Source organism: Paroedura picta, chromosome 8 (genome assembly GCF_049243985.1).
Source record: "Paroedura picta isolate Pp20150507F chromosome 8, Ppicta_v3.0, whole genome shotgun sequence".
NCBI classification, from domain to species: Eukaryota; Metazoa; Chordata; class Lepidosauria; order Squamata; family Gekkonidae; genus Paroedura; species Paroedura picta.
Window position 1 is genome coordinate 54312498 of NC_135376.1, and position 20873 is coordinate 54333370.

General features: G+C 41.9%; 1 protein-coding gene across 3 annotated transcripts in view; it reads right to left on the minus strand.

The window, feature by feature from the left end:
- Positions 1-1480: 1480 nt before the first annotated feature.
- The window catches only part of GFRA1 (GDNF family receptor alpha 1), a 445406-nt gene continuing 426013 nt past the window's right edge, over positions 1481-20873 (minus strand). For all 3 annotated transcript variants that reach the window (XM_077349873.1, XM_077349875.1, XM_077349876.1), the window contains 2 exons: positions 5229-5282; positions 1481-2932 (listed from right to left, as the gene is read on the minus strand). In XM_077349873.1, coding sequence (XP_077205988.1) covers positions 2771-2932; positions 5229-5282 — 216 coding nt within the window. In that variant the 3' untranslated portion in view covers positions 1481-2770. The remainder of the gene's footprint in view (positions 2933-5228; positions 5283-20873) is intronic.

The following is a 20873-nucleotide window of genomic DNA, read 5'->3' on the forward strand; positions in this document are numbered from 1 at the left end:
GCTGTTGGTTGCTTGTTCATTATAAATGACTAATGCTATGTACCTGTTACATTCAAGTCTACTTAAATAAATGTTCTGTCATGGTATTCTTTTAAAATGGTACATGAGTCACCCCAATCCCTCCATTAGCCCTTGCTTAACTGTGTTCCAGTTTGGTGTAGTGGTTAGGAGTGCGGACTTCTAATCTGGCATGCCAAGTTCGATTCTGCACTCCCCCACATGCAGCCAGCTGGGTGACCTTGGGCTTGCCACGGCACTGATAAAACTGTTCTGACTGAGCAGTGATATCAGGGCTCTCTCAGCCCCACCCCACAGGGTGTCTGTTGTGGGGAGAGGAATGGGAAGGCGACTGTAAGCCGCTTTGAGCCTCCTTCGGGTAGGGAAAAGCGGCATATAAGAACCAATTCTTCTTCTTCTTCTTTCCTATGCATTGTGTGGCCATGACATAGCTTTTCGCTACACTTTGCATGTAGGAGGTGGCAGTTGCCAGCACAACTGCATCAAGTCATCTTGTTGCTCTAAACATCAATCAAAGGCTGCAAGCCATGTAGCATCCAATGAAAACACTCATGTGGATGAAGTAATGGCTGCCGCTACAACTGAGAAGAGTGCCATTTCTCAGCAATTCCCATAAGCTTGGTAGGTAAAAAAATGATGGGCTTCCATGTATTCACAAATTGTATTCACTTGGAAAAGACTTTCATCAGTTCTGTCACTCCTGGTCAGATGCCTTTTCCTCCACAAAGCTGCAGCTAGGGGCTGGGAAATACTTGAAGACTTTGTGGGTGGAACCAGGAGTAGGTGGGATTTGGGACAGAGAGGGATCTCAGTGGAGTATAATGCAATGAAGTTCATTCTCCAAAGCAGCCATTTTCTCCAGGAAAGCGGATCTTTTTTGTCTGGAGAAGAGCTATAATTTCAGGGGATCTGTAGGTCTCACCTGGAGGCTGGCATTCCTAGCTCATTAAGTGCATTCCACATGAAGTGTCTGAGGTTCTCTAGACTGTGATATTTTGTGTGGGACTAAGAAAGCAACAGAATAGTTTTTTTAAGGAAAATTATTCTAGAAAATTTAAAAACAAGGATGCTAACTTGTGGGATTTCTGCCAAAGTCTTCCAACGTCAGATGACACAAGATCGATTTAAGTCTACTTCAACATCTCTCTTTTAAGTCTCTAATGTCATTTCATAGGAGGATCTGGTTTCCGCAAGTATGTCAAATGTTCATGGCATGTGCAAAAATCTACAAGATTGGGAACTTCCCCTTTGGTACATCATGCACATCTCTAACTGGAACAAAATACACACCTCCATATGGAACCCTGGATGTAGACTAGGACTTCTGTGAACATAGTTGTGGCCCTTGCTGTGCTTGTGGGTTCCCTGTGTTGGGAGCAAGAATTGAAAGTACATGAAGCCATATATCTTTCCTCTTTAAAAGAAGTAAATATAATCAGATACAGGTGTTTCTCTAGAATAATTAAGATTCAGGTAATTTTTATTCAACGAACAATAAAATAACTAAACTCTATAATTACAATAAAGACCAATAATTGTATAGGCAGAACCCTTTAGCAAAAACAAATTTTCTGGTGTTCTTTAAAATATATCCTCAGAAAGGTAAAAGAAGTTTAGACTACAGAAACTGTCGTAATGATAGTTTCTTGTTAATATAGGATTTTTTTTAACCTCTTGTTAAGGCTATATTATTGTGATCAGAAAAATAAAAGCAGCATTAGAAAGTTTAATATCACTCTCTAGGTCTGCGGAGATTCTGAAGAAAATATGTGTATTACACTGGTATATGATTTATAATGGTTTCTCAGCAAGGGCTGTAAAACCCCGTACATATATAAACATAGAAGAGTATGCTAAAACACTGGTAGCCAGCCATCTATGAAACATGAATAAGTTCCATAAAATCCACTCTCCAGGAAGACATTCACCAAGTTACAACAGCCTGCTTAATTGCTCTTTCAAAATGTGTTAAATTTGAAAAAGGAAATAACCCCCCCCCCCCAAAAAAAGAGAAAAAAGTATTCCCCAAGAAGTTACTCATGCTCATCTTCTCCTTTCCTTTTTCGGGTCTTCTAGCATGGCCCAGGAGAAGAGACAGCACTGCATCTGCAGTGGGCTGGAGGCATTCAGAGAGAATTGGTGGTTGCACTGAGGTACCAGGAGGGCCAAGGCTTCGCCATACATACAAGTCATGCATTTCTGAAACAGGTCTGAAATGCATCAGGAAACAGCAGGTTTGGGAGGAAACCTGTTTCAATTCTATATTAGAAGGACTTGTGGGGTGGGAGAGGGATATAAAAGCAGCAGTACCATTGTACTTGCCTGCATTTCTTTCACTTCAATGGGGCTGCCCAGGAGAGTCTCCTGTTTGACTGATCCCCAAACGTGAGAAACCAGATCCTAAGAAATGTGACCATTCTTCTGGGGTAGAATTAAAATAACCCAAAAAATAACCAAGCTTCTGACATCTACAAGCAAACTGGAATTCCATCTCTTTAAAACACTGTGCACCCAAACGTTGTCTGGCACTGGAAAGTAGCACTGCATCATCAAGTTTTTAACAAAGCCCCTAAACATCATAAGAAGCTTTCTTTAAAAGGAATAAAACCATGACAATAATGATCCAGAACTTTTTTTTAGCACAGTGCTTCCATTTAGCTTCTAGAATGGGAACGTTAGAGAAACAACAGAGGACAGGGAACAGATCACTTTTTTTTCTTTTTTCTTTGTACAGGTCCTTTTGTTAAAGCAGCTACAAGGTTCCTGCTGAACATGGGGAGAAGCAGATGGAGAGTGCAGTCACCAACAGCATGAGAAGTGTGCTTGACCTGATGCTGATACAAAGAGCCGATGAATTCTCCGAAGAAATATGACTGGTGGAGCCTCCGGCCACGCTCTCTTTCCCCATTGCATTCTGCAAGACACAATCACTTCTTTTGGTCACCATCAGCACCGTCATCACCCCATCTGGGTATATATGATGCACAACAAGCTATCACAACTGTTACCAAATTGAAATTGCTAAACTTGTGTAGTACCTTGGTTCCTCCTATCTTCCTACTTCACTTGTACGTGTCACTTGTTTCAAAATTTCCTCATTTAAAAAAGCTCCAGTTCATTGTGATGTCTATAAGCAGACACTTCAATGAACGGGCATTTCTTTAACTCCCCCACCTTGGATTCATCAAGGTTTACAATCATGGCTTGTAAGTGGAAGACAAAATCTAATGTGCTGAAATATTTATATACTGTGGTAAGCTGGAGCTTGATCAAACTAGGAATTCTTGGGATCAAATTCCATGTGCAAAGAGATAAAGGAGGTGGTATGAGCATGAGTGAACATGGAAACATGCTGGGTTTGTGACTGGTTTCAGTTGAATTACAAGGTGCAAATCAAGCCCAGTCAACTCTAGAGAGTGAAGCAGTTAAAATGTTTTGACATTACTACGAAGCCTTTGGGATAATCATTTTTAAGAGAAAGCATCAAAATAGTCCTGAAATTTAAACGAAAAAACCCCAAACATTTTAGGCAGAAAAATGCCCTTATTATTGGGTTCTAAAGAGGTTCCAAACAAATTATGGTGCTAATTCATTTAAAAAAACACAATTATTGTAAGACTACTTAGAAAATTAGCTCTGTAGAGCCCACAAAATTGCTGATATGCATTAACAGGCTTGGTATGAAAAGTACTGTTCTTCTATAAATGAAAATCTACCCTGAATTTTGGTGACGATCTCATCACAAGGCTTCACAGACAATCTTTTCTGGGTTTAGATTCTCAATGACATGAAGTAAGAGCCCCTTCCCAACCTGGAAAAGCTCAGCTGGATGGCATTGCAATCCTGCCTGAAGTAAGCGGACTTTACCATGATCACTGTCACAGACCAGGTACGATAAAGTACCCTCACATGAGTTTAGCCACATTCACACTGTGCTTTCCTCCACTGGTGCTTGAACCGTCTGCAGTAAAGCAAGGAGCATTTTGTCTCTGCAGGAGGAAAGAGGATACTCTGGAACACTTGCGTACTATCTGCATCGTGGGTTGCCCAGGGGGAGTAGGTCAATCCACCTCTTAGAGAACTCCCACCCCCCAAATAGGGGACAAAAACAAGAACTATGATATGATGCATATGGGTAGCCAGTCTAGCCTCTGCTATGGAATGGTCCAAGCCTACAAGTTCCAGGGAAGAGAGTGAGAGACAGTCAGTCCAATTTCTAGCATGGTTTAAGCACCTGTCATTTCATTTATTCCAGATCTGTATTCTGTCAGCCATAAAATCTGATCTGCTATGTCTAAGGGTCCTACTAAGAGCCATATGATTACATGTTTTTGCAGATTACCAGCTAATTACACGACATTGGGGAAGGGTAATTATCATGTGACCTGCAAAATCATCTTGTTGCTATATGATTGAAAGTGAATGAATATTCTAGGCATGTTTTGATCCCTTAGATCAAATTGTATACAACAATATATACAATATATACAGTTAACGAAACATCACAAAATAGAATGAATATATTTGCATTAAACCATTTTTTCCTAGGAAGCAGTATTGCTATAAATCATTATCTGGAGACTTCTCTGCGGGGTATTTAGACATCCCCCCCCCCCCAAATACAAAGGTGTCCAATTCAACACAGGGAAACCTACTCCTTTTGGTGAGTCATACATGCTACCAGAGTCCATACACACAGCAGCCCAATTCATGCAAATAACTGGCATTTCACATAGACAATTTCCTTATCCACTAGTCCCGCCCACCTTCTTCATCTATTGCAATTACTTTTCCTTCTGCCACTCACACCATTCCCCTCACAAGGAAGAAGAATACTGCACTGAAACTCTGAGGCAAGGGAAACGGCGTTGATCAGAGCGCTCTTGCTCCAATTTGCTCCTCTTATAGCCTAGCACAATGAAATGCACAAAGTCAGGAGAATGCATTGCAGCTCAGGGCACATCCCATGTGCTACATGAGTCTCCACTTCAACTCTGGGTATCTTGAGGCAGATTGACAGATATATAATTAATGGAGACTAAGTCTGCAGTTTTTCCACAGCTGTACAACCTTGCCTGACAAGAGTGTCAGATCTGTTCTCTTTTGCCAGCACCCACACTCCTCAGATTCTGGTCAGTCTGAGAAAAAAAAATTCTGAAAAGGTCTTCAAAATAATATATACAGTATTAGAATGATGGTGAAGTTCTTACCCCAGACATACAGAGTTCTGGCGCTACAGATTCATTGAAGTTCTGGTTTGGTAACTGTGGAAAGATGAACACATTAGTATATACATGCATATTCTACATAATATTTAAAGTAGCATCTTCCCACCACTTACTAGGAATTGGATCAATGATAAACAAACTGTCTTTGAAAAAAAAAAGGGTCCAACAGATATCTGCTCTACCTAGTTCATACAAATTGTAGGTAGTTATATCATGGAACCCACTGGCAGTTTCTCCCCATTCTTGAGCTTATCATAAGATTTAAAAAATCTCATGATCTATATCAACTCATATTTTCGCCACAACTTCAGACTTTAAAACACTAAATCCAAGTAAGGGTGAGGGACTACTACATGTGTGCCATTTCATTGCTTAAGATCTGTATGACCAGTCTGTATGAATGTGAAATCAGAGACAGACAGGAAATGGATAACATTGTGGCCTCTACTAGTTCTCTAGCCTGAAGGTAATCTCATTCAACCTTTCCCTCTCAGAACCCTTTATGTGCCAGCCCACAGTTATGCTACCAAATAACTCTTTTAGCAGCCGATAGCATCAAGATGTGCACACTTTTTAAAAACCATGTTTTCTGGGCAAGGAATACTATTTTCAAGTCACACTGCATAGCGGCTTGCTCCAAAGAACACTGTGCTACTTACAATGCCACTATTTCAAGTCGCCATCTGGCTTTCTGTCAAGTACATCGCAACCTTCGTAAACAGGATCTTCTCAGCCTCCTGCTGCCCTTTCCAGATCTACAGTATAGATACTGAGGCAGTATTTACCATTGATTTAACTAACACCTTGGCCATTTCTGCACAGACAGTAAAAATGTGAATGGCTTCCTGCTTACAAATGTGGGATGGTTAAATCTTGCATTTGCAGCCCTCCTTATTGGGAGATTCCTCTTGCATGTTCCCTTTGCCCCCGTCGTGGCTTTTTGCCCCCTGACGAGGCTGTAAGGAAAAGCAACACAAACTTCTCCCTCTGCTCCTTGGCTTGTCGATCACAGCAAACCACCAATCACAACATAGCAGTTCTCTTGTGAACTGAAACTTTCTCCCCCGCAGTACAATTTTTTTAAGGCACTTCTGCATTGATATATGGTACTTCCACAACACAGATGTATTTTAAATAGAAATCAAGACTGCCCCATTGCTATGGAGAAATGCCAGAATGATACAGCATTCCGTCCCCTTTTTTGGAATTCATGTTCTTTTTCACTTTATTTTTGTCCAGGTGGATTTCTGAGACCATGAACATAATAATTGGAGCAAAAAAAGACATTTTGTGCTAATCGTTGGGTTTAAAACAAGGTGCTCAGACCCCTGTATGATCAGGAGAAGGCAGCTCAATCACCTGCCCCCCTCTTTATCAGCTCATTCCCCACCTCCAGAAAACAGAAAAGGGATTGTGCTTTGCATGCCTGATCTGAAAAAGACCATGGACACTTTAAAGAAGATTTTATTTCACCTCTGACAATGTAGGTTTGCAATTGTGCTGCAACATGGACTGTGCCATTTTTTAAAAATTATTCAGACCAGGAAATGGAGAGGGGAGGGTGGGTGTGAGGGCAGTATAAACCTGCCTAGACTACCCTGTGTTTCCTTTTCCATATGGTCTTATCCATAGTTGCTCACTGATGGGATATGTGATTGAGGGTGGTAAATCCAGTTTTCTAGATTCCTGAAATTGTGAGTTAAAAATGGCCAAATAGCAACCCGGCTATTGGACAGCCTTGGGAAGTTAGCGATGTCATGTGGAGGGGGCTCTATACGCCACCAACATGTGAAGGCTGTCCAGGAACATTTTCCTCATGCAGAAATGGCCCTTGATTCCCTTCACCAGTTTAGTTAAATTACTGTCTCCGTATTGGATCTTTATAAGGCTAAACATATTCCGTGAACAGGGAAAGAAATACTTCTAGCCTGCCAGGGGAGGGGGGAATCAGTACACGGAAAATCCCCTCCATTAGTTTTTTACCCTGAGATGCAAAGAACACGGCAATAGTGAGCTCAGCAAAAAATTTTAAAAACAGTAACTTCAACAGGAAGTTGGAAATGAAGATACATTCTTACTTCTTTACTGCTGTAAAAAAAAGTTTTCTTTTTTTAGGGGGGGGGGCTCAGCATTAAGACATGCCAAGTTTCAAATTGGAAGAGTACATTTTACTGTTGAGTTATAAACCTGTAAAAAGGGGATATAATGGAAACGCTGGCATAGGCCATTGTACTCCAATATAGCTGCAGATCACTAAATCACAGGTAATGGAATATACACACACATTGTGGAAAAAGCTTGATAGTCAGTAATTGTATCATAAAGGACAAATACATTTTTGCCCTATATATACAGGTTTCTAGACAAAAAGAAACTGACTATAATTTTAGGGCAAGGAAAACTAAAGCCTCATACAGGTGCTTGTGTACTCACCAAGATTGTTTCCGCACTAGCAATATCATTCAGATATGCATTTTTAAAGGGCCAACTTTTCTATCTGTTTCCACATTAAAATCCACCTTTCTAGGTACAGTACCAAATTGCTATCTGACTTATCGCATGTTAAGGAAATTCCTGGTTATGGTGATTTCATCAGTCTAGGCAGAACCTAATTTGAGGCTGCCCAATGAGGAAATGCATGCATTTGGGTTTTCCCCCATCCCTGTCATTTTGAGTTGTTTGGGCATGGCCCTTTCTTTGTCACCATCCTCCCTCCCTTTCCCTCCCTCAATTCTGAAAAAAAGGGGGTGATTGTTTGTGTGTTTTTAAAATTACATTCAGGACACTTTGGGGCAAAAAGGGGGGAGGCAATCAAAGTCACAGAATGGTGGGATTAAGGGGCACAATGAAAACAAAGGTGCAAGCAGGTACCATTTTGCAAAACACCACCTTTTTTGAAAAGGGGAAGGGAGCAGAGCATGATGAGCGGTTGCTTCTGTGTAGAAAACATATCAAGAATTTTAGCCTCATAAATGACGGGAGAAAAGCCCAAATGCAGAAAGGCTAAAGTCAACTTGCAGAATCCAAAGGAAATCCAAAGCGAGGCTAAAACAAGATACATCTCCTAAGGTAGAAATGGTCCATCAATTAGTTGCTTGATTCAAACATAACACAAAATCAGGGAAAAATTCAGCTCACTAATAATCATTTAGATTCTGCTTTTCCTTGACAAAAGTGGCTTACAATAGCTTACTCTTCCCCTCCCCACACCCTGTGAGGTAGGTGAGGGTGAAAGAGCTCTGAAAGAACTATGACTGGCCCAAGGTCACCCAACTGGCTGCATGTGGAGGAGAGAGAAATCAAAACTGGTTCTCCAGAGAAGAGGCCACCACTCTTAACCACTACACTAAGATGGGTCTTTACACCAAGCTGGCCTTCACTGTGTGTAAAAGTTCTCAAAAATGATTCAAGGTACAAAATTTAAATTTTATTTTGGCAGAATGAAGTGACCTCACAAGAATGGGAGGATTTGAGAAAATGGCCTCTTATCAGGATGTGGTACGCTCACAATGCAGAGTTATACCCTCTAAAGCCCATTAACTTCAATGGATTTAGAAGGCTGTATTTAGGATTGCACTGTAAAAGGAGGATAACTTTATCTTCCAAACCAAAATGGTTGAATATTTGGTACAGCCTGAAACTGAATTTGAATCTTCAGGTGTCTGTTTCTACAAAGTTACAATAATTTTCATAGTGGGCTTGAACGTGTATTTTAAGAAATTGTTTAAGAAATTTAAAATAAAGGGAGCAAATTTTAAATCCTGGTACATGAATAAAAGGCCAACTGATACAACTGAATAATGTCCAGCTTTGCATGGGAAATTTTTTCTGCATGTTAGCTTGTGTGTTCACAGACAATTCAGTCAATGGAGATTAGTGTTTTGATATAAGCATTTTGAAAAAAGAGCCTGGCGCGCGCACACACACACACAAAACATTCTGAACACAGCAGGAACTCAGGGAAGAAGAATTCAGCTGAAACCAGGAGTTTTCTTGCTGGTTCAGAGGCCTCCAGATCTTGCTGGTTCAGAGGCCTTCCCTCACTGCAGATATTTCAGCCCAAAGTCCACTGGGTTATCACACTTTTTAAATGTAAGGCTTTTTCGGACATAGTGGGGAAAGGTCAACTCTGGATTTCTTCTGACATGCAGTCATTAAAGTCATGAGGTCTTCATTTAAAAACATGGACTGACTTTTTAAAGCAAATTCCCCATTACTTTCTCCTTCTGTGATGTGCCATCATTTACTGCAGTCTGCATATTAGGCTGCCTGAGCAAGACCTTTGGCGGCCAAGCTCTTCTAATGCCACTGCTCTGTTTCCAATTTCAAGCAAAATGTTTATAAATTTTATTTATTTAGAAAATTTCTGTATTGTCTCTGCAGAGGAACTGTCTGGGGCAGGTTACAAAATAAAACATAATAAAAACATAAAGCACCGTAAGTTATTAATGTAAGTAAAAACATTGAGAGGCTTAAAATGAATCTTGTGCAGTTCTCAGGCTAAGGCAGATTATAAAATGATGTTAAAAATCAACTCTTAGTTAAAAGTCTGGGGAAAAAGTAATGTTTTGGCCTGCCACCTAAAAGAGTAGTGTAGGTGCCAGGTGAGCCATTCCACAGGCCATGTGACACTGCTGAAAAGGCCTTGTCTCTGATTGCCACCCTACCCCACAAAAGAAATTGTCAGGACGACCTGATCTGGTGGGCTTCACTTATTCTACCACAAGACATTTAGGGCAGTAAAGATAAAAATAGCACTTTGAATATAAACAAAAGTAAAATCATGGGAATAAACAAACAAGTCAGCCATCCATATCCATTGTTGTTTCTCCATATATTTATGAAACAGCTTAGTGGGTGGGATGTGTCCGGCTGTCCAAGTTAGAATAAGGTCAATCAGGGTGCAGCCAGCTTTGCCCTGATTGGCCCTGTCCCTGCAGCTCCCACTTACCGTCCCTGGACTCTAGCCAATTTGCTCTCAGACGCCTCGGTGCCTGGAGCCAGCAGCAGGTAAGGGAGAGGGCTCTGTGCAAAGGGCTGTGGTGGAGAGCTTGCTAACAAGGGCCTACCTGCTATGGAGCTCTGTCCCAGCTCTGCTAACAAGCTGTCCAGCTCCCGCCCGCCCCACTTGATCTGGCTGCGAGCTGCGGCCCAAAGCCACCTTAAGCTGCCTGGCCAGGGGCCAGGGGAGGGGACCCTTTCTTAGGAACGGGCTTTGAAGCTAGTTAAATGAATAAATCAAAAAAGCATTCAGGAAAAACACTACCTCAACAAGGCCTGCCTGTAACCTGTCCTGAAAGAAGACAGCACTGCTTACTTCAAATGACTACCTGTTCCTTGCCACTTGAATAGGCTTCTGCCCATCTGTCCTTCCTACATGCAGTTCCTGGGAAGAGCAGAACAGCACAAGTCCAGACTTACATGGGCCTGGCTGGAGCCATGCATTCTTCCAGAAGACATGGCAGATGGTAAGGCAGAAGATTAAGATTTATATCAGGAGTTGTTTCATTGTACTGGAGTTGGGTTTTTTGTACTAACTGAGCATATCCGTCTTGGGATAGGACCTTCCCTTTTGTTATTGGATCTCTTCCCCTAGAAAGTCAAAAACAGGTTTCTACCTTTCACAGTCATCCTCAGGCTAGTCAAACCCTTGAAATATTCATCACTAATAATGTCATATACTTTTTTTGTTTCCGGCCTTGATAACAGAGGTTCACAATGTAACCAACTGGTTTTCTTAACAGCAGGACATAAACAATAAACAGCAAAATGCATTTGACTGTAAAAATGCAATCAGTTTAACTCTTTTGCTCTTCCTAAACACCAGCTGCATCTATCACACTTGTCAATAGTGCTTTCTTATTAGCCCAGTGATCCAACAATGTGCTGCAATATAAATTACTTTCAAATGGGAAAACAAGCAGAGTGCATTCAGAAGCAAAAGCCACTAAAAGAAGTATTCAGTCCAGCATAAAACAATTGTGAATTCTGGACCACTTGAGTTTAGGTGCAATGCTATTTAAACTGTAAAAGTAATCAGCATCAGAGTCTTTCACTACACACAGTAGCCTGACCTTTAGTTGTTTGCTGAATCAGCTGTTTGGAAAATCTACAGCTGGAGTATGAAAAGTATCTGTGGTCACTTTGTTTTAAACTGTAATCCTTTGCAGATTTACCCAGGAGTAAATCCTATCAAAATTAGAAACAATTTCTTCTAGATAAATGTTTATAGAATCAGTCTGTAAAACCTCTCTACTGTCACAGCAGTCCTAAGAATGTTTACTCTTGAAACTTTAACTAGGTTTACAGAGATGTAAACCTGTGTGGAGTGCCCATGGTGCAGTGACAGAGCACATACTCTGCATGCACAATCTCTCAGATTTAATCCCCGGCATTACTGAATCATTATTAAATTTACTTCTTGGATGTTCATAACCAACAGCATAAACAATGTTGGTATGGAACAGCAGAATCTAAATGAACAGATTTCTTAGGCCCACGGATACACGTATTGAAGCAAGCCTCACTGAGCAAATAATTTCTTACTGAAAATGAATAGAAATAGGTTCCTGGCTGCGATCATAAACACATAGAAGTAACTACCACTGTTAAAGGGGATCTTCTTCATTCTAGCATGGTCCCCCCAGCCAGAAGCATGCTCTCCTTATTCATTTCTTAACAGGGGAAGACTTTCTCGCCGCAGAGACACAGAGCCACACATTTCTTTTATTTGGCTTTAAACAGGCCACAACTTTATTCAACATTTAACTGAGCGTTGGATAGCATGGAGAATTAGGAACCAGCCCTCTGTGGCTCACGAGCCACAAGGCAGCCATAGATTAATACTGTAGGAATGCATGGGGCCCTCCAGTGCCCCGTCAGGCTCCCCGTGCCCCCAATTATCTGCTGGATGTTACAGGGATTATGAAACCCGTTGAGGCGTGAACCTCTGCCGGGTTCCGAATCACCTGGAAATGCGGATCTAGATTCAGGGGCATCCTCCATGAGTGATGGCCACCCAGCTCCACTTACCCACGGTCTCTTATGGAGGGCCCCCCACTAGAGCATGCCAGCATGCAGGCTGGGATTGCTCAAATAATGGTTCTTCCTCATGCCCAAAAACCGCAAGTTGTGACGATAAATTTATTTAAACCAATATTTCCTTTTTAAAAAAATTAACAAATCACCCTGTTAACAACAATGTTTTAACAACATGCAACCATAAAGAACAGTGCGGGAGGGTGGGCAACTCCTTCAGCAGGGAAGAGGGAAAGAGGCCTATGCCCTTCTGACTCCTCCCTATAGGGGTGTCAGAAAGAAACTGGGAGGAGCTGATTCACTCCCTTACCCCCCCAGCCCACCAATCAGCACTGCTGCCGCCCCCAGGGGCTTATGGGACTTGTAGTCCCCTTACCTGTGTGCTCTTTAGGCCAGGGGTAGTCAACCTATGATCCTCTAGATGTCCATGGACTACAATTCCCATCAGCCCCTGCCAGTGTTTGCTGGCATTTGCTGGCAGGGGCTCATGGGAATTGTAGTCCATGGATACCTGAAGAACCACAGGTTGACTACCCCTGCTTTAGGCGACTGCTTCCCCGCAGTGGCAAATTGCGCCCAGGTTAAATCCTGACCGTCCTTATACCATTCCTGCTGCCAGATTATTCCACACATATCAGTTTTACTTTACCCTTCTATATATCCAGTGAAACTGGCAAGTTTCCAAACATACTATGCATATCTACCTTCCTGTCTTTGTCCTGTATTTCCTAGCATCCCTGTGATTGTCTATTCTTAGTATTCTGTTGCATAAATTTCTGCTTTGCAATCTTGTTCCTTTCAGCAGTTCCTGTTTACATCTAATCCCAAATCACCACTTGTAATTTTCCAATCTGGAAGGAACTTCTGTACTGATTTTCCAAATTTCCACTTTATACTGTGAAGTAAACATATTTTTTTGTACAAAATCAGATTATGGTGACTACAATGTCTCAAACCAATTCAGGATGATCCCTCTCTTGTCTTTCTATTGCTTGGCAACTGGCAGATGCAAAGGGCAAATTCCATGTCATTCATTGTTTTTTCTAGAGCACGCTGTGGTCAGTGCTAAAATATGCTCTGCTTTCTTCCCTCTTGGCAGCTGAGCATTACTGAGCAGGACTTGTCAAAGATTGATTTATCCATTTAAAATATGTGTCCCAGTATAATCTTTTACACTCGCCAGTTAAGAGCTAACGACATCTTTAGCCACTTATTCACTTGATTCAAATGAAGTCTTTATGTCTCCTATTTTTGGTGGTTATTATGCCCTACCACAATATGACCTTTTCTTAAAATGCATTTGCCTCCAGCTAACATTTTTGCATAAAGGCGAACAAAGAAGAAAACAGAATAGTAAAAACAGTGGTGGAATTCCTTTTACTAGCTTAATATCTCAACTGCTTAGGCTGACTGAGGTTTTATTATTCCAAATATAAAACTGAACAGCTACACAGCTGTAAATTGAGTTGGATGGAATTTTATTATTGTGGCTTCCTCCTCCCTAGGGAGTGAAGATGTTTAGAAAATTTGTTTCTTACTATGGCCTTACAGTGTTTCTGCAGATACACAGAATGAACTGAAGCAGGTGCAAAGCAGGAAAGCACGTAAGATTCCTGGCTCAGGATGGGTACAAACTGGAGAATTCAGGATTGGTTTGGGGTATTCTCAAACCAAACACCCAAACCAAACCTAGTCCAAAGCCCTGGTCCATTTCACTCCTCCCCTTCTAAAGTGGCTGACATTTCAGGCTGACAACCATTTTAGAGGTCTGTTTCACTAACACATGTTGACTCGCAGGAGGGCATTTTGGGCTGGAATAAGACGCGACACACCAATGTTGGGATAAACAAGGCCACAGCTTTTATTACTTTATCAACAAAGAGATGTATATTTGTGTGTGAGGGATCTCAGGAGGATGGGCAACAATTTGTAAACCCCACTCCCCAGAATTTGGAACCCCCCAGCAGGATCCCCCAAAGCCACCCACATTTTTCCTTTGACTAACACTGAGCTGATCTTGACATCCTGGAGTTTATTTATCTCTGATCAGGCCAGACTGTCTTTTCTTTTAGTTAATAGTGATGGATTTACTGAGGAATAATTTAATATCTAAAGTGCATTGAAAAAACATGCCATATCAGTTAGTAGAAAATTTCAAGAAAGTTCACAGCATATTTAAGACTTCATTCTCAGTCTAAGACATCTAGAGATCATAATGATTAAATCTGTGTATCTAGATAAGATGGTCTATAACAAATGAATTCAGAAGTTTACCTCTCTTAATCCAAACCAGTATTTCTCAACCTTTTGGAGCTACAAAGAACATCCCCCTCAGACTTCAAAACATAGTGATTTTCCTACTTTAAAAATCAATGAAAATTTATGATCAAAGGCCATGTACTATCTTGAAAAAATTCTAATATTTCATACCTAAGCAAAAATATTGAGCAATTTCCCTGACATTTTATGCCAGAAGAATGATTTCATGCCCAAAATGCTTTCCTCCCATTTCTGAGCATCACTTCTCTGAACATACTTAACAGGGAAAGAGGCTGTTCTGTATTCATTCCCTTCAGAAGACTTATGTAGTTTTTATGGATGGTGGAGCAGAGTCCTGACTATCTCAAACTAAATGAAGATTTAAGGGTTTTAATTCCATTAACAACATACTTATGCAAATTCATCACTAGCTGCAGTAAAAACAGTATGGTAAAACAAGCTATTTATGGACAATGGCTTGAGCCTGAATATCTGTTTAAGCCAATACTTCTTAGTTATTTGACAAAATGGGGCTTTCCCCACATATTTAACATGACAATTCTTCTGCCCACCCCCAATAGGCCAGATAGACAAAACTACTGATAGAACATTCTGAGCCTGAGAACACAACCTGTCTGCTGAGTCAACCTAGGAGAAATGAGCACATTATATGAAAATGTTACAGCCTTACTCTACTTATCTCACAAAGCAATCATGAGGACAAAATTGAGGGCTGAATAACAAAGTATGCCACCATGAGCTCATTGAGATGAAAATGAGTAATAAATACAGAGCTGCCTTCTTCTGATTCTACACATCTGGTCCAGAATACCACCGATGCCTTTCACTGTGAAGGGCATGAGTCTTCCAAGATCTCCAAGCAAATGTCCTAATGCCAGTGATTGTTCTAACACGGACATGTTGGGAATGAACCTGGGACTTTAAGCATGAAAAGAATTTGTCATCTCATTTGGAACCCATTTGTGTATCCTTTTAAAAACTGCCTAAAAGGAGACAGTGACATCATTACTCATTTCTATAATACTTTTAATGTGCAAGGTATTTTACAATGGAACAGTACTCTGCAGTCCTATTGAAGGGCCTTACATGAAGTGGGGTGACATGCTTTTCATGGAAATTAATGAATTTGAGAGCAATTTATTTGCTGTCTTAAAGGAAGCCCCAAAAGAGTAGGAAAGTTTGCAACTATTCACTGTTTACTACACGAAACAAAATATATAGGATCTTATTGTGTAGGGGAGAAGTGAAATAAACAGCACAGCAAATTCCCATTGATTTTGAAGTTAAGGGACTAAAACGGGGGTGACAGTTTCTTCTGTTCTAGAAACTAAATAATAGATTGGGGATGTGTGTGTATGTGGAGGATAGTCTAAAGGTAAGGCTGAGATCTATTATTCAGGTGAGGCAACCGATTAGAACACAAAGGAATAAAAGGTCAGTGGGGGATAAAATAAATTTGATTTATTTCACATCTTTGATTGTAAATGCACAAAGAATATTGCAAGCAAAATGAGAAGACAGGTTAAAAGCCGGATGAAAACATATTTATGTTCAGAGCTTTAGTAGTACAAATGCCTTTTATTAAGAGCATATGTTAAACACTTCAGTTAAATGGCTCTGTTTGACTTATTTTCTTACAAACTAGATTCGACTGCTGTAAAGATTTAGGCATACTGTGGAGGGAAGTGGTAAGATGCTGCTCTTCTACATATGCTATCTGCCCAGGTTGTGATGAAGTAATTCCAACATATGGTTTGAAATGAATGCTTATGAGTTTTTCATGATTATGCGTTAAACACTCACAGGTTCCTCCACATCTTTATCATTTCTTATTGTGGCAAGGAAACCATGCTCACTTTGCTGTTCTTTTTTATTCATTTTTAACAAAAGACATTTCATTTTATACCTAATACTTAAAGTGTTTAACTTTTCAAAAATATTTTCGAACACCCCACCCCCCCAAGATATTATTATAGAGAAAAATCTACTTTTAAGGATACAGCCTGGAGCATACAATAATTATGCAAGAAGTAAAAGCGGTGTTGCACTTACCTGTAACTGTTGTTCATCTAGTTCTTTCTAAACTGGCACACAGGGGCTATGCGTGCGTGCAGGTCAGCTGATGGAATTATTCATTTATTTATTGTATGCAATTTGTATAGTATAGCCAGGAGATCCAAGGATTGTCTGGCAGCAAGGCAAGAGACATCCAGAGGTGGTTTGCCATTGCCTGCCTCCATGCCATGACCCTAGTGTTCCTTAGAGGTCTTCCATCCAATTACTAGCCAGAATTGACCCTGTTTAGCTTCCAAGATATGGTGAGATTGGGTTTACCTAGCCTAGTAACAGAGCAGGAAGAGTTCCTTCCAATCAGAGTTGTTTGGACCATTTCCCCACCTAATGGTCATGCAGGAGCAGCATAGGAGGGAGGGTTATGTGCTTACGCAGAGACAACTAGATGAACAACAGTTACAGGTCAGTGCAACACTATTTTCATCATTGCTATTCTGTGCAGTCCCACATGGGAAACTAGCAAGATGATTTAGGGTGAGCAATTTCCTGGAAGATTGAAGGTAGAACTGCTGTCCCCACTAAGGTTTTCCTTCTTGTATTAATGTCCACAGAATAGCACTTAATAAATTTTTCTTCAGATTACCATGTTGTTACCCTGAAAATGTCAGCCAATGGAATGCTTTGTCAAAAGGCAGCAGATATTGCTTGGGCCCCTGTAGAGTGTTTAAAAACCTGCATGAACTGTAGTGGCCATACCCTGAGTCAAACAAAGGGGACCACAGAGATGGTGGAGACCATTAGGCATAAGAGCCTAAGATTTGATGAAAAGAAAGACAGAAGCTAACTAGGAATGTTCTTCTCAAGGTGGCAGCAAAAAGAGAACTGAGGGAGAGGGTGCGGCCCCTCCCTGCAGCACATGACTGTTAGGTGAGAAAATGTCCCAAATGACTGTGGCTGGGTGGGGCCCCTCCTGTTCTGTTATTAGACTAGCTAGAAATCTTACAGCAGCTGGCCTGTGCACATGTGCACAGAACAACTACAACGAACCTTCCATTTTACAGGCACTGTAGAGAGACCAACTGGTGAATTGCTCCAGAAGAATGAAAGGCAAAAATTCAGTAAGGCTGTTTTGTGTGTATATGTGGGGCAAGAATGTCTCCTTTAGATAGACATGTATTAAGTTTTGAGCTTTTCAGCAGTGACAGTAAATTTACTCTGGCATAACCGACTGCAGTCTTTCACCCAGATGATGAAGTCCTGCAAATACTATTATCTATCTTCTGAGCAAGGATAAGAGAACCTTCAAACTTTCAGATATGACTAAAGAACTAGAAAGTTAGGTGCTTTATTGGTCCTGGTTTTGTACTTGTTTGACATTGGGAAGATACATGACAACATGACATTCATCTTCTCATGGAGGAAGAAGCAAAACTCCTCATTTCAGACATTATAAAAGACTAGGAATAAAGCCCATTTGTAAAAATGGGCAGAGTAGGGGCGTTGGGCGCAGTCCTCTCCCCGTGCGTAGGCAGGGGTAGGCGGTATCGTGGTGGCTGGGGGCCGAGCAGGGCAATCTCGGGAAGTGGCACGGCTTGGGCTGGGGGGCGGCGTGGGCGACGGGGACAGCAGGAATGCATGCGCGGGAGTCAGCGCATGTGTAGTGTAGCATGGGGGTGGGCCTGCGTTGGTGTGTTGGGCAGGGCAACCAGGCATGCGCGGGACTCCGCGCATACCTGGTTCAATCCAGCACCGTGGTGGCAACTGCGCGGGCCACGTGGCCTAGCCGCGGTGCTGGGAGAAGGCGAGGAAAGGAGTGGCGAAGCAGAGAAGGGCGGAAAGGGAAGTAGGGTCACGGCGACCTGCAAGCATTCGGGGAAAGGGACAATTCGGGTGGGGTGGGAAGGGCGGGGATGGCTGCGGTACAAGAGGCGGCCGGTGGGCATCGGGCCGTTATGATGGGGTGGCGGCGCGGGAAGGGGTCTGGAGAGCGAGGGGGTCATTTGCGGTGCATGGGTGCATGTATGTGTGTGTGCATGTTTGGTGTGAGAGAAGTAGCGGCGGCGCTGGAAGGGGTCTGGGGAGCGAGGGGGGTAGTTCACAGTGTGTGTGTGTTTGTGTGTGTGTGTGTGTGCGTGTTTGGTGCCTGGGAAGCGGCGGCGGCAGTGGGGTAATGGGTCTGGGGATCGAGGGGGGGTAGTTGGCAGTGGGTGGGTGCGTTTGTGGTGGCGGGCGGGAAAGGAGCAGGGACACAGAGTCTATTCCTAGGGCGAGGGGAAGCCGGCAGAAGGACTCACCCTGGTGGAAGGCTGCTTCTCTTTCTGCGCAGAGAGTCCCCTGCTAGCTGAGGTGAGGCCAGACCAAGCAGCCAATGGGGAGCCACGTGGCTCCTGATTGGGCCTCCGAGTTTTTATCACGGACAGGGCCCACCCATTCTCCTCCCTAGCTCTTACTGCTTTATTTTATCTGCTCCGCAGGAGCGGTTAAAGATTTTAAAGTGTGGTACTAAGTCAGCACTAAGGTCTTAGCTGCTATCATCCCCAAGTTCTCTGTGCATCATCAGCAGAATGGTCTGCTTGGCAAGAGAATACTGTCTGGTTGTGCCTTCCAGGCAAGACATTCCTCCACTTCTGCTTGATCTTTGAAATTGGACTTCCAGGAATTCATGAGATTTTGCACAAGGGAGGGGAGTTGGCTTGCTTGTTCTCCTTTAGTGCTCAAAAAATGCTAGGGTGCAATAGATGTGCACATGTGAGAGCAAACCACCATACCAGAGTGATAACAATTACTGCTTGAGCAGACCTACTGGGTGCACATAAAGGCCAGATTCTGGCCACACACCTTCTGCCAGTGGTTTTCAAGGATGATGAGTGATACTTTTACTACCATATAAAACAGCACAGCATCTCTGTGCCTTCTTTGCAATCCTGTGAATGTATAGTTCCTAAGTGAAATTTTAGATGAAATAAAAGATTACTCTGTTAAATTTCAGAACAGTTAAAACACACACACAGAGAATGGGAATGAGAACAAACCAAGAAAAGAAGAAAGAGCAAATCAGAAAATAAAAGTGTGGTTAAGGAAAGGCAGAAGCTTTATGGGTGAGATATGATTTAAGCATTTCTAGAGATTAATGGTGTGAGGAACCACCTCTTATACAGAGGGAAGTAAAATTCCCACAAGTTATTGTTTCTTGAGAGTATAATTTTCTCCATGATGAGTGATGGAAAAAAATGAAAGCAGAAGAGTTCTTCAGTAGGGAGTTTTTCTCTACAACACCGAAAAGTTAAGTGCTATAAAGGCAGGTGTTTGCTAGCAGAAAAAAAAAAATTCAGCAGGGCAATCTTCATACTGGCTTTCATTACAACTGCCACTGTTGAATCTTAGTAGCATGAATGATAAAGTTGTGCTGAATATAGACATTTGCATGGCCCTTGCCTGGATGGATTGCAGTCTAGGAGCAATTTTTAAAATGCTGTCATATGGTACAGTCCCCTCCCAACGCAAAAGTAAAATTCTAGTCTAGCATTTTTCTTGACATACAGATGTTATGAAGGCAGAAAGACATTTACATGGCAGCCTTTCAAACAACTCATCTGCCATATGAATTTTAAAATGGTAGTTACATTGAGTGTCTTTCCCTTCTCCCCTGTCTTGGGCTCTCCCCTGTATTGGGCTATTAGTAAGATGTGCAACATAAAAGGGATGGGAGTATAGTAAGGTGACCAGATTTTAACATTGATAAAGCGGGACACCATTGACCAGGAGGGTTCTTGATTAAATATTTGGTCTATATAGAGCAACAAAATTTTTCATAGAACACATATAACGCAAACATAGTATTGTAATATATATTTTTAAAATTTCAACGTAAGTACAATTTGCCAGGTGCCCCAGATGTTCCTCCAAAAGTGGGACAATCTGGTCACCTTAGAGTAGAATGGGCATGTAAACAAGGATAGCTGAGAATGTAAAGTGGCAAATGACAATGAAGGAAGGTAGATGATCTGAGGAAGATGGAATCTTCAGGAATTTCCTACCATGGAGCAGGCAACCCATCAGCCTTCACCCCAAGGCCAAAATTAGGCCTGGAAAGACCCCTGTCGCCTCCCCCTGCCTTTTACCTTCAGAAACTGAAAGCTGGAACACTGTGGCTGCCAAGTACCAACCACTGAAGAATTTGTTGCTTAAAGCAAGAGGCACACCTTTTATCATTTTTGCATTGTTTAAGTAGATTAATGATATTTAAACTGGGCTGCAGGAAAAGCCAGCCTAGGGATCTGCTGTGCTGTGGTGAGA